The following is a 15489-nucleotide window of genomic DNA, read 5'->3' as shown; positions in this document are numbered from 1 at the left end:
AGTTAATGACACACAGAAAAATACTATTAAATATATATTGAATAATTACTGCAGCTCAGCTACTGTACAATAAGAACACTGTAATCCAAGAAAAATGTCTTTTGCAGCAGTTTTCAGACTGCTTAAGGTGGTCTGATGATTAAAGGAATACACCAGTTTTACTACAGAGTTATGACCCCAGTATTACTTTAGGGTTATGACCTCAGTATTACTTTATAGTTATGACCTCAGTATTACTTTATAGTTATGACCCCAGTATTACTTTAGGGTTATGACCTCAGTATTACTTTATAGTTATGACCCCAGTATTACTTTATAGTTATGACCTCAGTATTACTTTGTAGTTATGACCTCAGTATTACTTTATAGTTATGACCTCAGTATTACTTTGTTATTATGACCTCAGTATTACTTTATAGTTATGACCTCAGTATTACTTTATAGTTATGACCTCAGTATTACTTTATAGTTATGACCTCAGTATTACTTTGTTATTATGACCTCAGTATTACTTTGTAATTATGACCTCAGTATTACTTTAGGGTTATGACCCCAGTATTACTTTGTAGTTATGACCTCAGTATTACTTTATAGTTATGACCTCAGTATTACTTTATAGTTATGACCCCAGTATTACTTTATAGTTATGACCCACCTATTACTTTAAAGTTATGACCTCAGTATTACTTTATAGTTATTACCCACCTTTTACTTTATAGTTATGACCTCAGTATTACTTTGTAATTATGACCTCAGTATTACTTTAGGGTTATGACCTCAGTATTACTTTGTAATTATGACCTCAGTATTACTTTAGGGTTATGACCCCAGTATTACTTTAGGGTTATGACCTCAGTATTACTTTGTAATTATGACCTCAGTATTACTTTATAGTTATGACCCCAGTATTACTTTAGGGTTATGACCTCAGTATTACTTTATAGTTATGACCCCAGTATTACTTTATAGTTATGACCTCAGTATTACTTTATAGTTATGACCCCAGTATTACTTTATAGTTATGACCCAGTATTACTTTAAAGTTATGACCTCAGTATTACTTTATAGTTATGACCCCAGTATTACTTTAGGGTTATGACCTCAGTATTACTTTGTAATTATGACCCCGATATTACTTTATAGTAATGACCTAAGTATTACTTTATAGTTATGACCCCAGTATTACTTTATAGCTATGACCTCAGTATTACTTTGTAATTGTGACCCCAGTATTACTTTATAGTTATGACCCAGTATTACTTTAGGGTTATGACCTCAGTATTACTTTAGGGTTATGACCTCAGTATTACTTTAGGGTTATGACCTCAATATTTCTTTAGGGTTATGACCTCAGTATTACTTTATAGTTATGACCTCAGTATTACTTTATAGTTATGACCTCAGTATTACTTTAGGGTTATGACCCCAGTATTACTTTATAGTTATGACCTCAGTATTACTTTATAGTGATGACCTCAGTATTACTTTATAGTTATGACCTCAGTATTACTTTAGGGTTATGACCTCAGTATTACTTTATAGTTATGACCTCAGTATTACTTTAGGGTTATGATCCCAGTATTACTTTATAGTTATGACCTCAGTATTACTTTAGGGTTATGACCTCAGTATTACTTTATAGTTATGACCTCAGTATTACTTTATAGTTATGACCTCAGTATTACTTTATAGTGATGACCTCAGTATTACTTTATAGTTATGACCTCAGTATTACTTTAGGGTTATGATCCCAGTATTACTTTATAGTTATGACCTCAGTATTACTTTAGGGTTATGATCCCAGTATTACTTTATAGTTATGACCTCAGTATTACTTTAGGGTTATGACCTCAGTATTACTTTAGGGTTATGACCTCAGCAGGGTTCGAAATTAACTATATGCAACTAGCAAAATTCCAGCTAAAATCTGGTAATTGCTAGCTGGAAAATAATGAACTAGCAAAATTTTGCGAGTGGAAATGAACTATACCTAATCACTATTTTCTCCTGACGCTGCTGATATAAAATCACCGCCACAACAACGTGCACATACAGCCACGTTAAAAACGGTACGGAAATGAGAAAAAGAATTGAATATTATTCTAGGATACAACAAATCATCTAGGAACGATGTTGTTAATACAGTATGGCGCAATGACTGGCGAGAACATGGAAGATAGTTGTCTTGATAATAATTTATTGAAATGATCGTTAATGTGAACAATTTTTTAAATAATATAAATTTGGGTACAGTTACATTTATAAATGGATCTGATCATATGACAGTCAGATTAGATGTAGCTCATACATGAAAAAAAGAAAACTGATAAATTCAAAATTATATAGATTTAAAATGTTGATACAGGTAGCAATCAGCCATTCTTATCCAATGTCTTGGATAACTTTTCCAATATCACTCAGTTCCTGAAAAACTCAATATAACAGTAAATAAAAGTCAAACCTATTCACCAAAAAATTGCCAGTTTGTTCATCATTTTTGCTAGTGGAAATTTTAGGCACTAGCAATGGTTTGCTAGTGCCTAAAACAATTAATTTCAACCCCTGCTCAGTATTACTTTATAGTTATGACCCCAGTATTACTTTATAGTTATGACCCCAGTATTACTTTATAGTTATGACCCCAGTATTACTTTAGATGATAATAGTAAAATGACCTGTAGTTCAGTCAGTTATATTTTATAATGCACAAAGGAGAGACACTAAATGATGACTACGGAAGTTTATACTGCACTATGGTGAAAGGAAATCCACACTCAGGATTAGAAATCCTGGTATAACAGCTGTCAACAACCATAACTGACAAAAACAGGTGGTCTTTATAGATAGATATCTGATACAGAGGTGGTCTTTATAGATAGGTATCTGATACAGAGGTGGTCTTTATAGACAGGCATCTGATACAGAGGTGGTCTTTATAGATAGATATCTGATACAGACGTGACCTTTATAGATAGATATCTGATACAGAGGTGGTCTTTATAGAAAAGTATCTGATACAGAGGTGGTCTTTATAGATAGGTATGTGATACAGAGGTGGTCTTTATAGATAGATATCTGATACAGAGGTGGTCTTTATAGATAGATATCTGATACAGAGGTGGTCTTTATAGATAGATATCTGATACAGAGGTGGTCTTTATAGATAGATATCCGATACAGAGGTGGTCTTTATAGATAGATATCTGATACAGAGGTGACCTTTATAGATAGATATCTGATACAGAGGTGACCTTTATAGATAGATATCTGATACAGAGGTGGTCTTTATAGATGGAATCTGATACAGAGGTGACCTTTATAGATAGATATCTGATACAGAGGTGACCTTTATAGATAGATATCCGATACAGAGGTGACCTTTATAGATAGATATCTGATGCAGACGTGACCTTTATAGATAGACATCTGATACAGAGGTGGTCTTTATTGATAGATATCTGATACAGAGGTGACCTTTATAGATAGATATCTGATACAGAGGTGGTCTTTATAGATATATATCTGATACAGAGGTGGTCTTTATAGATAAGTATTATAAACAGTTGACCTTTATAGCTAGGTATTTGATAATTTTGTATAGGTGACCTGTATAGACAGGTATTTGATAAGTAGGTAGCCTTTACAGCTAGGTATTTAATATTTTTGTATAGGTGACCTGTATAGACAGGTGCTTGATACTTGATGTATCAGAAGAGATACACATGTACCAGAAAAAGATACACATGTATCAGTAGAGATACACATGTACCAGAAGAGATACACATGTACCAGAAGAGATACACATGTACCAGAAGAGATACATATGTATCAATAGAGATACACATGTATCAGAAGAGATACACATGTATCAGTAGAGATACACATGTACCAGAAGAGATACACATGTATCAGAAGAAATACACATGTATCAGTAGAGATACACATGTACCAGAAGAGATACACATGTATCAGTAGAGATACATATGTATCAGTAGAGATACACATGTACCAGAAGAGATACACATGTATCAGTAGAGATACACATGTACCAGAAGAGATACATATGTACCAGAAGAGATACATATGTATCAGTAGAGATACATATGTATCAATAGGGACACACATGTATCAGAAGAGATACACATGTATCAGAAGAGATACACATGTACCAGAAGAGATACACATGTATCAGAAGAGATACACATGTATCAGTAGAGATACACATGTATCAGAAGAAATACACATGTATCAGTAGAGATACACATGTATCAGAAGAGATACACATGTATCAGTAGAGATACACATGTACCAGAAGAGATACATATGTACCAGAAGAGATACACATGTATCAGTAGAGATACACATGTACCAGAAGAGATACATATGTACCAGAAGAGATACATATGTACCAGAAGAGATACATATGTATCAGTAGAGATACACATGTACCAGAAGAGATACATATGTACCAGAAGAGATACATATGTATCAGTAGAGATACACATGTACCAGAAGAGATACATATGTACCAGAAGAGATACATATGTACCAGAAGAGATACATATGTATCAGTAGAGATACACATGTACCAGAAGAGATACATATGTACCAGTAGAGATACACATGTATCAGAGATTGTCTCCTAGAAACAGTATTAGAGTTGAATCTTATCTTGAGCTCATATAACTGAAGATCCCATTCATCAAAGCAATCAGTCAGTCTACTCTAAATCTCACACCAAGCATTCAAACTCATGTAAATCAAATACTCTGTTACTACGAAGTTTTCCTCCATTCCTGCAAACTGTATGTCCTTGATGGAAAGTAAATCTAAAATCGTTGTATCAGGGACATTCATCTCTGGAGGAGGATCTAACATTAATAATTCTTGTCCCAGGAATAAACTAGCCCTTCTGTAAGATATATCCTTGAGCACCACACCCTATACAGTGTGATAAAAACTGGAATGAAATATATGAATCTTTCTACTCCTCACAAACTGGCCAACCTGACAAGACCCATGTGCTTTTCCATTTCAGCACCTCCTCTGAAAACTAACTACACTGATACATTCATTCCATGTAAGAGTAAATTATCATATAACAAATACCATATTTATCTAACCGTAAGTTGTGTGGCTTCAATGAAATGCTATTCAATAAAATTTCAAATCACTACTACAGTATTTCGTTGTCCTGTGATAAGCCTGTCCCTTCGATTTTTAACATACTGTGAAGTATTGGTTCCCAGGGCCTTTGAATCAATATGAGGTAATAACTTAACAGTGCAGAACATTTTTTCTTCTGAATGAATTATGAAAGTAGATACATTTCTTAAGTTTCATGCATTTTGTAAAAAAATACATGTCTGCTTTTCAAAATTTTCAATTAGTTTCAAATCTTTTATGTGTGCATGGCAGGAAACTGTGCAAGTGTGTACTTCCATCACCCGCATCCTGGAGTCTTAAGAAGTGCACATTGTAGACATTCCAATTACACTTAACAAGGACCTGTATCCAGATTCATCAGTTATGTAGTGTTTCATACTGAACTAAAACTGCTTTAATTATTATTCACGTTTGGAATTAAATGATCCTCTATTAAATTCCTTGCAGCACAAAATGATAATATTTCTGGAAGCATGAATTTTTCAAAATTGCTAAAGATAATTATATTTAGTTTATCGAGGCCTGTGTACTTTCACTAGATTACCTAAACGGTAGGAACTCACATATACAACAGAGGGTTTATTTGTTTCCTCAATAATGGCTATTGTTTACAAAAAACATTAATACAGTCAGAATAAGGACCTGTTTCTCCACAGTCATTAAAATTTAGAGATAACTGAAAAACAAGATAACAGCAATGACAAATCACAAAATTAAGTTCTCGTCCACATATTTGTTAAAACAATTTTTCATTTCAGTAACAATTACCATAACTTTAGTATGCAAGTACAGTGCCTGTACCCTTTTTCTGTTTTCCAAAAACAAAAGATTAAAAAAATCCTGCCCTCCCTACAGTCCCATGAGCCATTACAACAGAAACAAAGAATGATCTCCCTTCCTTGAAAACCTATATGAAGTTCAAAAGAGGGGCAGCCAGGCAGAGAAGGCAAGGGGAGGATAGGGTGGGACTCCATACAGTTATGACTGGGCAATTATTAAAAACTGAAAAATGTCTAGCCAACACGACATTGACAAGAATATTATTTTCAACCTTATACCATATTTACCCTGTAAAAAGCTAGTTAATCTGAGCACCTTACACAAGGTAAGGGGCAGGCAAATATTACTGGAGAAAGGAACAGTATTGGTATTGTTAATAAATGGTTTTATAATACATAGTGATATGGGTTTGGCTAACTGCCTTGCATGGTCTTATTGCCATATAAATCTGTTAAGCACATCTGCTCATAATCAAACATGCACTCCAACCTTTTCCTAGGAGAGACGATACATTCATTAGGTTATACATGGCATATAACAGAATTACATGTTCATTTGAAGCAACCTTTACTATCTAAGAACACATTTCGCCTTCCATGTTTTTTTTTAACAGAAGTTTGGGATGCTAGTTTGTACAGATAGAGCTTAAACTGATTACTTGTATCACCTTCAGCAGCCATTCTACTAGCATTCCTTGAAATGTATGCATGCATATGTATGTTTAATTAGGGCAGCACAACTAATTATAAAATGTCAGTATACTGGGTTCTGATTCCTGTTCTACTGAACTTGTGAATATAGAAAATTCTAGGACACAGCACACATTTAATTATTTAATAAAATAAGGTAAAAAAAAGCTGAAAACAGTAAATAGTAAAATGTATTCCCTGATATCAATTATATAAACAAAAAATAGCACACTGTTAATAAATCAAAAATAATTCATTTGAAAACTTTTCACCTGTTACTTTGAATACTAATTAAAACACTTTTTGCACATCGCTTATTTTTAATGCCAATTCTCAAATTACAATAAGATTCAAATTAAAATGTAAAATGACTTTTAAGATTGTAGATTTACAGATAGACTGAAGAAATTAACAACAGTACTGCTCTTGGGTCAACATACTCCACTTAACTCAGAGTCAACATTTTTAAATTACAAAAAGCATTTGATGGTAATTATTTTGTACAGCAATGGTCATATCAGACATTACCTTATTACTGTGCCCTGTTGTAGGATTACATTTCGTCAAGTAATGCATACTCGTTTCATTGTTTTGAATGATGGTTTAATTTGGAATGGGTTAACCTTAAGCTTCCCATCATTACAAGGGTAAACAAACTCTTAACTAGACATGACAGACTGGCTAATGTAATTTAAACTTGCTTATCTCATACCATGTATCTGTGGAAAAATGACACTTTTCATTTCACTTTGCTTGAATAACAATGTGAAATTCAAATATAAAATAACTAGATAATTCTGATATCAAGATATACATGTACATTTTCAAACCAAGTGTGTTTCCTATCAGCCTGCAGAAAAATTAATTTTATTTTTTTTTTCAAATTGGAAGAAAAATATTCTTTGGCTTTAGGGAAAAAATTATACACATTATAATTGGGTATACATTCAAATTTTGCCTTTAAAATGAGGCATTTTTTGCCTGGAGCAACCCAAATTTTCACTCGTTTTACCATGTATATATTTATTAACAATTCTATGAAATTGTAAAGTCTCCAAATATCTCATTGATATCAAAATTCTACTGCACTAATATGTTCAGTACGCCTGACTTACAGTTCAAAATTTTGTGGTGGCTGGTGAGAGTAATATTATGTAATGGCACTTGTAAACATTCTGTCAGGTAGTGGAGTTAAAAGACCCCAGACCTGAGAACTACCAACACTAAGAAAGTTAACATTCCACTACAGAAAAGTTTATGTGTGTGCACTGTTCACCCAGTCCTCCAGGATCCCACTAAATTCCTTCCAGCTTCAACAAAATCTCTGACCTGATAAACCAATAAACCTTTCTTTGTTCTAGTTTTTGCTTTCAGAAGAAATATAGGCAAATAGAGCTTATCAACGATTTATTTGAAGAATAGACCAATTATCTCAATTGATTTCTGTTTTAATTCCAGGTTAAAAAAGTTTCTATCACCACCCAGGGGTAAAATGGTACTGCATGTATCAATTCCAAGGTACTAAAATTGTCTCACAATCACATTCCTTTGGGCAAAAAACAACCCAACAGTCTGTAACAAAGCTAAGGCTGGAGGGCATATGACCGTAGACCAATGTATGTTTTTCCTTCCATAAATAAAAAAATTCTGAATTAGTAACGTAATGTAGGAGAAACAATGACATCTAGTCAGAGTCACTCAACCATGTCCAGGTGTGAACTACCTGAGAAGTAAGATCAATAAGACCGAATTCTTAATACAGCAGAACAATTGAAGTTTTCTGGGGATTTAACTCTGATACATTAAGTTAGAAAATAACTTCAGGCGATGAAAGTGACAAAGTTATAATCTGTGGAAACTTTTCGTGACGGTTATAGAAAAGGGCTTAAAACCTTTAAGAGATCAACAGTTTTTTTTTATTTACGAGACACATCCACCATTATCATTTTTACTTACAAAACAATTTCTAATCCTTTATTTCATTTAAAGATTGGAATTTTATAGACTGGTATATTGATTAAACCAGCACACTGCTATGACTGGGATATACATGTATATAAGTTAGACAGCCATACAAAAGAGTGTCTGGATTGAATGACTGAGGAGTTAACAGTCTGCAAAAAAATATGAGGAGATCACAGTCTTGTATCCCAGATTGGACTTCTCTAGCATGACCTATGACTTGAAAGTATTAAATGGTGCTGTGTGGAAGTTGGACGGAAGTTAGCAAAGAGGTGTGTGTGGTGGGACTTGTATGGCAAGTTTCCATCCCTTAAAACGATATCCCACACAAAAAATTCCTACCCTCAACAGAAAGACCCCATCCACTGTAGTCGTCCCTTTACCTGCCTACTTACTCCCCTTATCCTCCATCTATTGTCACAGACAGAGTTACAACAACGCCTATAAATATGAAGCATCAAGTTACAGACAGAACCAGCCTAGGTTAAATGTAGACTAATAGCAAGTGGGTGATAAATCCATTAAAATGTATTGTGTACATTTGTGTCTATTTGTCAGCTTAATTGCTAATTTTACAAACCTTTTATCAAAAGTATAAATTCTTTGAAAGATAAAAGTACACCAGCTATGGCTAAATATAGTATATTATTTGTAAATTCAGTCAGAGATAGGATAGCTGTAATAAATGATATAATGGATTGTATTTAGCAGGAACGACCTGCATCCTCTAGTTGGCTTGAGAGGGTGGTAACCAGAGACAGGTACACTGGAATACTTCATGGGGCAATTGACAATACTTACTGGAAATAATTACAGGTTATCGGATGAATGGGAGGATAAGAGTTCCAAACCAACAGTAAAGTCAACTTACATTGTTATATATATCGAGGAAATACACTAACCAAAAACATTATTTGATTCAAAATTCAAAAAATGTGTTTCTGTCTTCTAAGAAAATAAAAGAAACCCTGCGATGTAAGAATACGGACATATTTTAAGTATACTAACTTAGAAATTAACTGAAGAATAGTTAAGCTGACAGAGGTTTGTATGAAGCAGATAAAGAACTCACAGCCTTTGAACATTTCCAGACACCACCTACCGGGGAAAGTACTATAAATATATAGGTGCATTGCTAGATCACAGCTTACAATATATCGTAACTTTTTCTGATTCTGATCAAACTGATATTCACCCTCAGTGGTCACCAGGGTAACCAAACGGCTAAGACGGATAAAAGAATGTAAAATGATAAGATAATTTCACAAAAAGAAATACCAACATGTTTTATCTAATGTGATATTTAGATATCATCAGTTTATTTGGTATCAAGTTATCAGAATAACCTCTGCCTTTTTTTTATTATTTTGTCTTCAGATAGACATTGTATTTTTTTAATGCTGTCTATCTACTTTGTTGAGCATTTATATATGTTCATGTTAGTCAAAGAGGCAAACGCCAAGTACAGAAAACAGTGGTGCATAGATTGTGTTAATAAAGATATATAGTAGTGGGGCATACACTGCATTAATAAAAAGGTGGATAGTAAGTCTCGCAGGATGTTTAGGTTCAGACTACTGGTCCCATTGTGAGATTAGGTCTCCCCACCTGTTTAGGTACAGATCATCAGTCTCCCCACCTGTTTAGGTACAGATCATCAGTCTCCCCACCTGTTTAGGTACAGACCATCAGTCTCCCCACCTGTTTAGGTACAGATCATCAGTCTCCCCACCTGTTTAGGTACAGATCATCAGTCTCCCCACCTGTTTAGGTACAGATCATCAGTCTCCCCACCTGTTTAGGTACAGATCATCTCTCCCCACCTGTTTAGGTACAGAGTTTAGGTACATCAGTCTCCCCACCTGTTTAGGTACAGATCATCAGTCTCCCCACCTGTTTAGGTACTCCCTCCCCACCTGTTTAGGTACAGATCATCAGTCTCCCCACCTGTTTAGGTAGGTACCTGTTTAGGTACATCATCAGTCTCCCCACCTGTTTAGGTACTCCTCTCCCCACCTGTTTAGGTACAGATCATCAGTCTCCCCACCTGTTTAGGTACAGATCATCAGTCTCCCCACCTGTTTAGGTACAGACCATCAGTCTCCCCACCTGTTTAGGTACAGACCATCAGTCTCCCCACCTGTTTAGGTACAGACCATCAGTCTCCCCACCTGTTTAGGTACAGATCATCAGTCTCCCCACCTGTTTAGGTACAGATCATCAGTCTCCCCACCTGTTTAGGTACAGATCATCAGTCTCCCCACCTGTTTAGGTACAGATCATCAGTCTCCCCACCTGTTTAGGTACTCCTCCCCACCTGTTTAGGTACAGATCATCAGTCTCCCCACCTGTTTAGGTACAGATCATCAGTCTCCCCACCTGTTTAGGTACTCCCCAGTTTATCATCAGTCTCCCCACCTGTTTAGGTACAGATCATCAGTCTCCCCACCTGTTTAGGTACAGATCATCAGTCTCCCCACCTGTTTAGGTACAGATCATCAGTCTCCCCACCTGTTTAGGTACAGATCATCAGTCTCCCCACCTGTTTAGGTACAGATCATCAGTCTCCCCACCTGTTTAGGTACAGATCATCAGTCTCCCCACCTGTTTAGGTACAGACCATCAGTCTCCCCACCTGTTTAGGTACAGATCATCAGTCTCCCCACCTGTTTAGGTACAGATCATCAGTCTCCCCACCTGTTTACCTGTTTAGGTACAGATCATCAGTCTCCCCACCTGTTTAGGTACAGATCATCAGTCTCCCCACCTGTTTAGGTACAGATCATCAGTCTCCCCACCTGTTTAGGTACAGATCATCAGTCTCCCCACCTGTTTAGGTATAGATCACCAGTCTCCCCACCTGTTTAGGTACAGATCATCAGTCTCCCCACCTGTTTAGGTACAGTCTCCCAGTCACCTATTTTGCTGGGAACCACTCTTTCTATAGTAACCCAAACTACTATGAATATAAAAACTAGTGGTATGTCAAATGAGGAGTTTTATTACAGTAAATATGATAAACATAATTGTTTTGATGAGTGCATAGTGAAAACGATTTTTATAGATAAATGTCATAAGGAAGATTAAAGCTCATTTTTCCTCATATACTGAATTTCATATGCATAGAAATCCAGGAAAATATTTTTACTTAGAAGCTTATCAAATTATAAAACTACATGTAAAATAAAAACAAATATACAACAATATATCAGATTGATGTTAATGTTATAAAGCTGATCATTGTAAAGATTAGAAGACTATCAATGCATTATTGTAGATATCTTATGTTACACATACATACTGATGACATCATAAAGACTATGATATTTTCAACACCAACATGTGTAACTGCCACACCTATTCTGCAATTTAAGAGTGACAACCCCAAGCTGCTGTGACCAATGTAATATAATGTACAAAACATTCAATTTGTGAAAATAACTTAGAAAATGATGATATTGACATCTAATTGTTTGATGACTTCACACAAAACAGCATCAATGACTAGGACACTTGAGATGACTCAGCCATCACTTGGCTGATTCTAGAATGACAAGCTGAATGGCACCCTAGCTGGATTGACATTTTCCTGTATCCAGTTGTTGCTTCAGCCCTCGACTCGTAAGTCCTTATCTCTGCTGGATATTGCCATCTGATAATGACCAATCATTAACAGGAAGATCCATGTTTACACAATTGACAGGGTATTCTATATCTAAATGGTGTATGAAACTGACTCAAGACAGCCTGTTATACTACAAAACATGTGATATTCACAAATTAAGGGTATCTTATGTTATATGTCAATGCAGTTCTATATCTGTGATTTTCATAACAAAAGGCCATTAGGGCATGTATTGCTCGCCTGGTTTGGTTTCGTTAGAATTGCTTTAAACCCAAACAGAAAGTTTACCTCTCTTTCCTAAGGGGTTCAGACATTTGGTTCCATCAAAACTGAATCCTGTTAACCAATTGATCTATTGATGTTTCTGACCAAATTTAGTCACAATACTTTTATTCTAAAAGGAAAGGGATTTGCATTCTCTGTTTCTGTATGCCTCAGACCTAATTTGGTAAAAAAATGAAGTCATTCCTACTGAAGAAGGTTTTAAAGAATTTGCTGAATTTTCCCTTTTGAGCCCAACCCTTCAGGCCCTTTAAGACCCAGTCCACAGCAAAAAGTCAAACGGACTTCCCTTTCCTCAAGGATGGTTCTGACAGAATTGGTCAAAATTCACAAGGTTTGTTTGTGACTTATAAAGACTTACAGGAAATAAATTAATGGATGATCGACTTTGCACTTTGCCATAAGCTCATTTTGACCTTTGTGTCAAGTTAACTTCAAGCTAAAAAGCGCAATTAAATGTCTGCTTACAATTCTACCACCAATGCTAAGTTTTATACATATGTGGATGCATGGTCAAGTAGTGTAGATCTAATGTATTCCTCACCTAGATCAGACCAGGGACCAATTCCAATCCCAATTGGACTTGAAAAGGTTCAACAATAGTAATCAATATTTATACATCTATAAACAGTTTCACATTTATTGTAAAATAATAAATTTTACAATTTTTAAATAAATCAAAACATGACAGAAGGACCAGGGTATACAACACTAGAATGATAAATTTTACTCACCATTTCTCATTTTCTCCATTCTTAACAAAGGCCACAGAATATCCAAAGAAACTGTCCTTTGGTCCAGAAAATATATGTGCTTTTCCAACATCCAAATTTAAACTGTTGGTTTTAGTAACTTTAACCACAAATAATATAAAAACTGTAGATAAAATCATGATGAGAATGCTGTGGAATATCATGTTTATATCGCACACTATCTGCTGTCCCTTCTATAGCACAGTCAGGTTTTTGTAAAATTCACGAATCAATGGTGTAAACCTGGAAAAATATAAAAACAGAAATTATTTGATAATGACTACATCAATACCCAACATATTACAAATTACCAAATTTGTACTAATACTGATTTATATCTTTAGGAAATAAATACTAAAACCAAAAAATGGACATAAGTTGTTGTGTACTTCTTACCTGATAATGATTTTAGAGAGAATAATCTTGAAACATTCAATCTCTCTTACAGCTCTACATACAAAACCTGTCTGTTCTGTTATTATTTCAATGTCTTAACGCTGGCTAGGACAGAGAGTTTAATGTTCTTGTGAATTTTATTTTAACACTTGTAATAGCTGAAGAACTTTTATGAATCATGTACATAAAATTTTCATAGTAAGGTATTTGATATTAGTTTTTTTCCCCCCATACACCAAATTTGCATTCCTTCTTTCTGCCTGTTTGCATAAGCCAACTCACACCTGTATTCATTTCATAACTGGGGCATAAGGACACTTTTTATCCTGAACATTTTTTCCTAAACTGAAGTGAATTGTACAATAGCCGTTCCCTTCTGAAGTCATATCAGCACTGAAATGAACAATGACAAAGGCATTTTTTCTATTTAAATTTACAGTGTTGGATTGCGGTAGTGACCTAATAAGACAGCAACGTTTTGTTTTAGTGTTATATCTTCACATTCTCCTACAACAGCTTGACCTTCCCATGTACTATCATTGCACAGGCAGGATAGCACTTCAGGTGTATTAAATGATAAAATTGTCAGTATTAAGCTATTTACTTCAGGTAACAATATATAATATCATATTTATCTGGCAATCAATCCCTGTCTGACATCTCTATATACAGGACACCTGTTATAGTGGACACCTCTATATAATACAGGTACCTGTTATAGTGGACACCTCTATATAATACAGGACACCTGTTATAGTGGACACCTCTATATAATACAGGACACCTGTTATAGTGGACACCTCTATATAATACAGGACACCTGTTATAGTGGACACCTCTTTATAATACAGGTACCTGTTATAGTGGACACCTCTAAATGTATATAAGACAAGGCACCTACTAAAAGTTGGCATCTCTGTATTATATGTACATTGTACTTATTTTAGAACGTGTTTATGCCCATTTCATTCATTAATGGAAAGTTTTCACAATCTGGCAACTATCCTATTGTTGACATCAGAGTCCCTTTCCTACACTTATCTGGGGACAAAACATATGCTAAATCTGATCTAGAGCCTTAGACGTTGATATCAAATTGAATCTGCCCCATACGTCTTATTTTCACTTGAATGCAAATGGTTTATTTATAGCGACACACTCAAGCTCCATTCCTTACAGTATATCACACCAAAATATCTGTATTTTAAATATCATGGGGACAATGCAGCACGCCAAATAACCCTGCAGGCTAGATATACACAAAACAGACGTTCATTATTACAACCCTGTCCTATGATTTATTTTTGTATATTTCAATTTTTTTAACATGGAACAAATATGTTCTGTATTTTCAATATCTTGTCTTAGACAGAAAGTGGAAAACATTTTACGTTGAAATGGTTCCCGAAAAAACTGATCCAATAAGAAGTTAAAGTAAATCCTGGTTGACAATCACACAAGTGGTCACGACTTGATCAGATATTACTGTTTTCCATTAGATGTAGGAATTGTACCCTTGCTGCCATGATGAAAGGTGATTGCAATAGTCTGAATGACATCCAACCATTTAAAATATGGTTAGGCAAGGATCAATCCAATCACATACTTTCTAGACCAAGCCAAACTCAATATCACTGAAAAAATTACGTGTGACAAAAGTGATAAATTCATAAATGTGGTTTTGTTTAAGTGTATATCATACATTGGTATCTATATGTTGGTTGTCCATGAAGACAAAACCTAGCTGATAATGTTTGTGTGTTTAATGCATTTATTGTCCAAATGAAAAGCCGGGATCATTTTGAGGCAAGGCCTTTGTGTGCAGCTGATGGCTACC

General features: G+C 34.9%; 1 protein-coding gene across 1 annotated transcript in view; it reads right to left on the bottom strand.

Moving 5' to 3' along the window:
- LOC132546417 (integrin alpha-9-like) overlaps positions 1-13420 on the bottom strand; it is a 45983-nt gene extending 32563 nt beyond the window's left edge. The window contains exon 1 of the mRNA XM_060210130.1: positions 13239-13420. Coding sequence (XP_060066113.1) covers positions 13239-13420 — 182 coding nt within the window. The remainder of the gene's footprint in view (positions 1-13238) is intronic.
- Between the last annotated feature and the right edge of the window lie 2069 nt (positions 13421-15489).

The sequence above is a fragment of the Ylistrum balloti genome, unplaced genomic scaffold (genome assembly GCF_031769215.1).
Source record: "Ylistrum balloti isolate Yb309-2 unplaced genomic scaffold, AGI_CSIRO_Ybal_v1 Utg369888, whole genome shotgun sequence".
NCBI classification, from domain to species: domain Eukaryota; kingdom Metazoa; phylum Mollusca; class Bivalvia; order Pectinida; family Pectinidae; genus Ylistrum; species Ylistrum balloti.
Note: the sequence above shows the minus strand (reverse complement) of the source record. Positions and strands in the feature narration are given on the sequence as shown.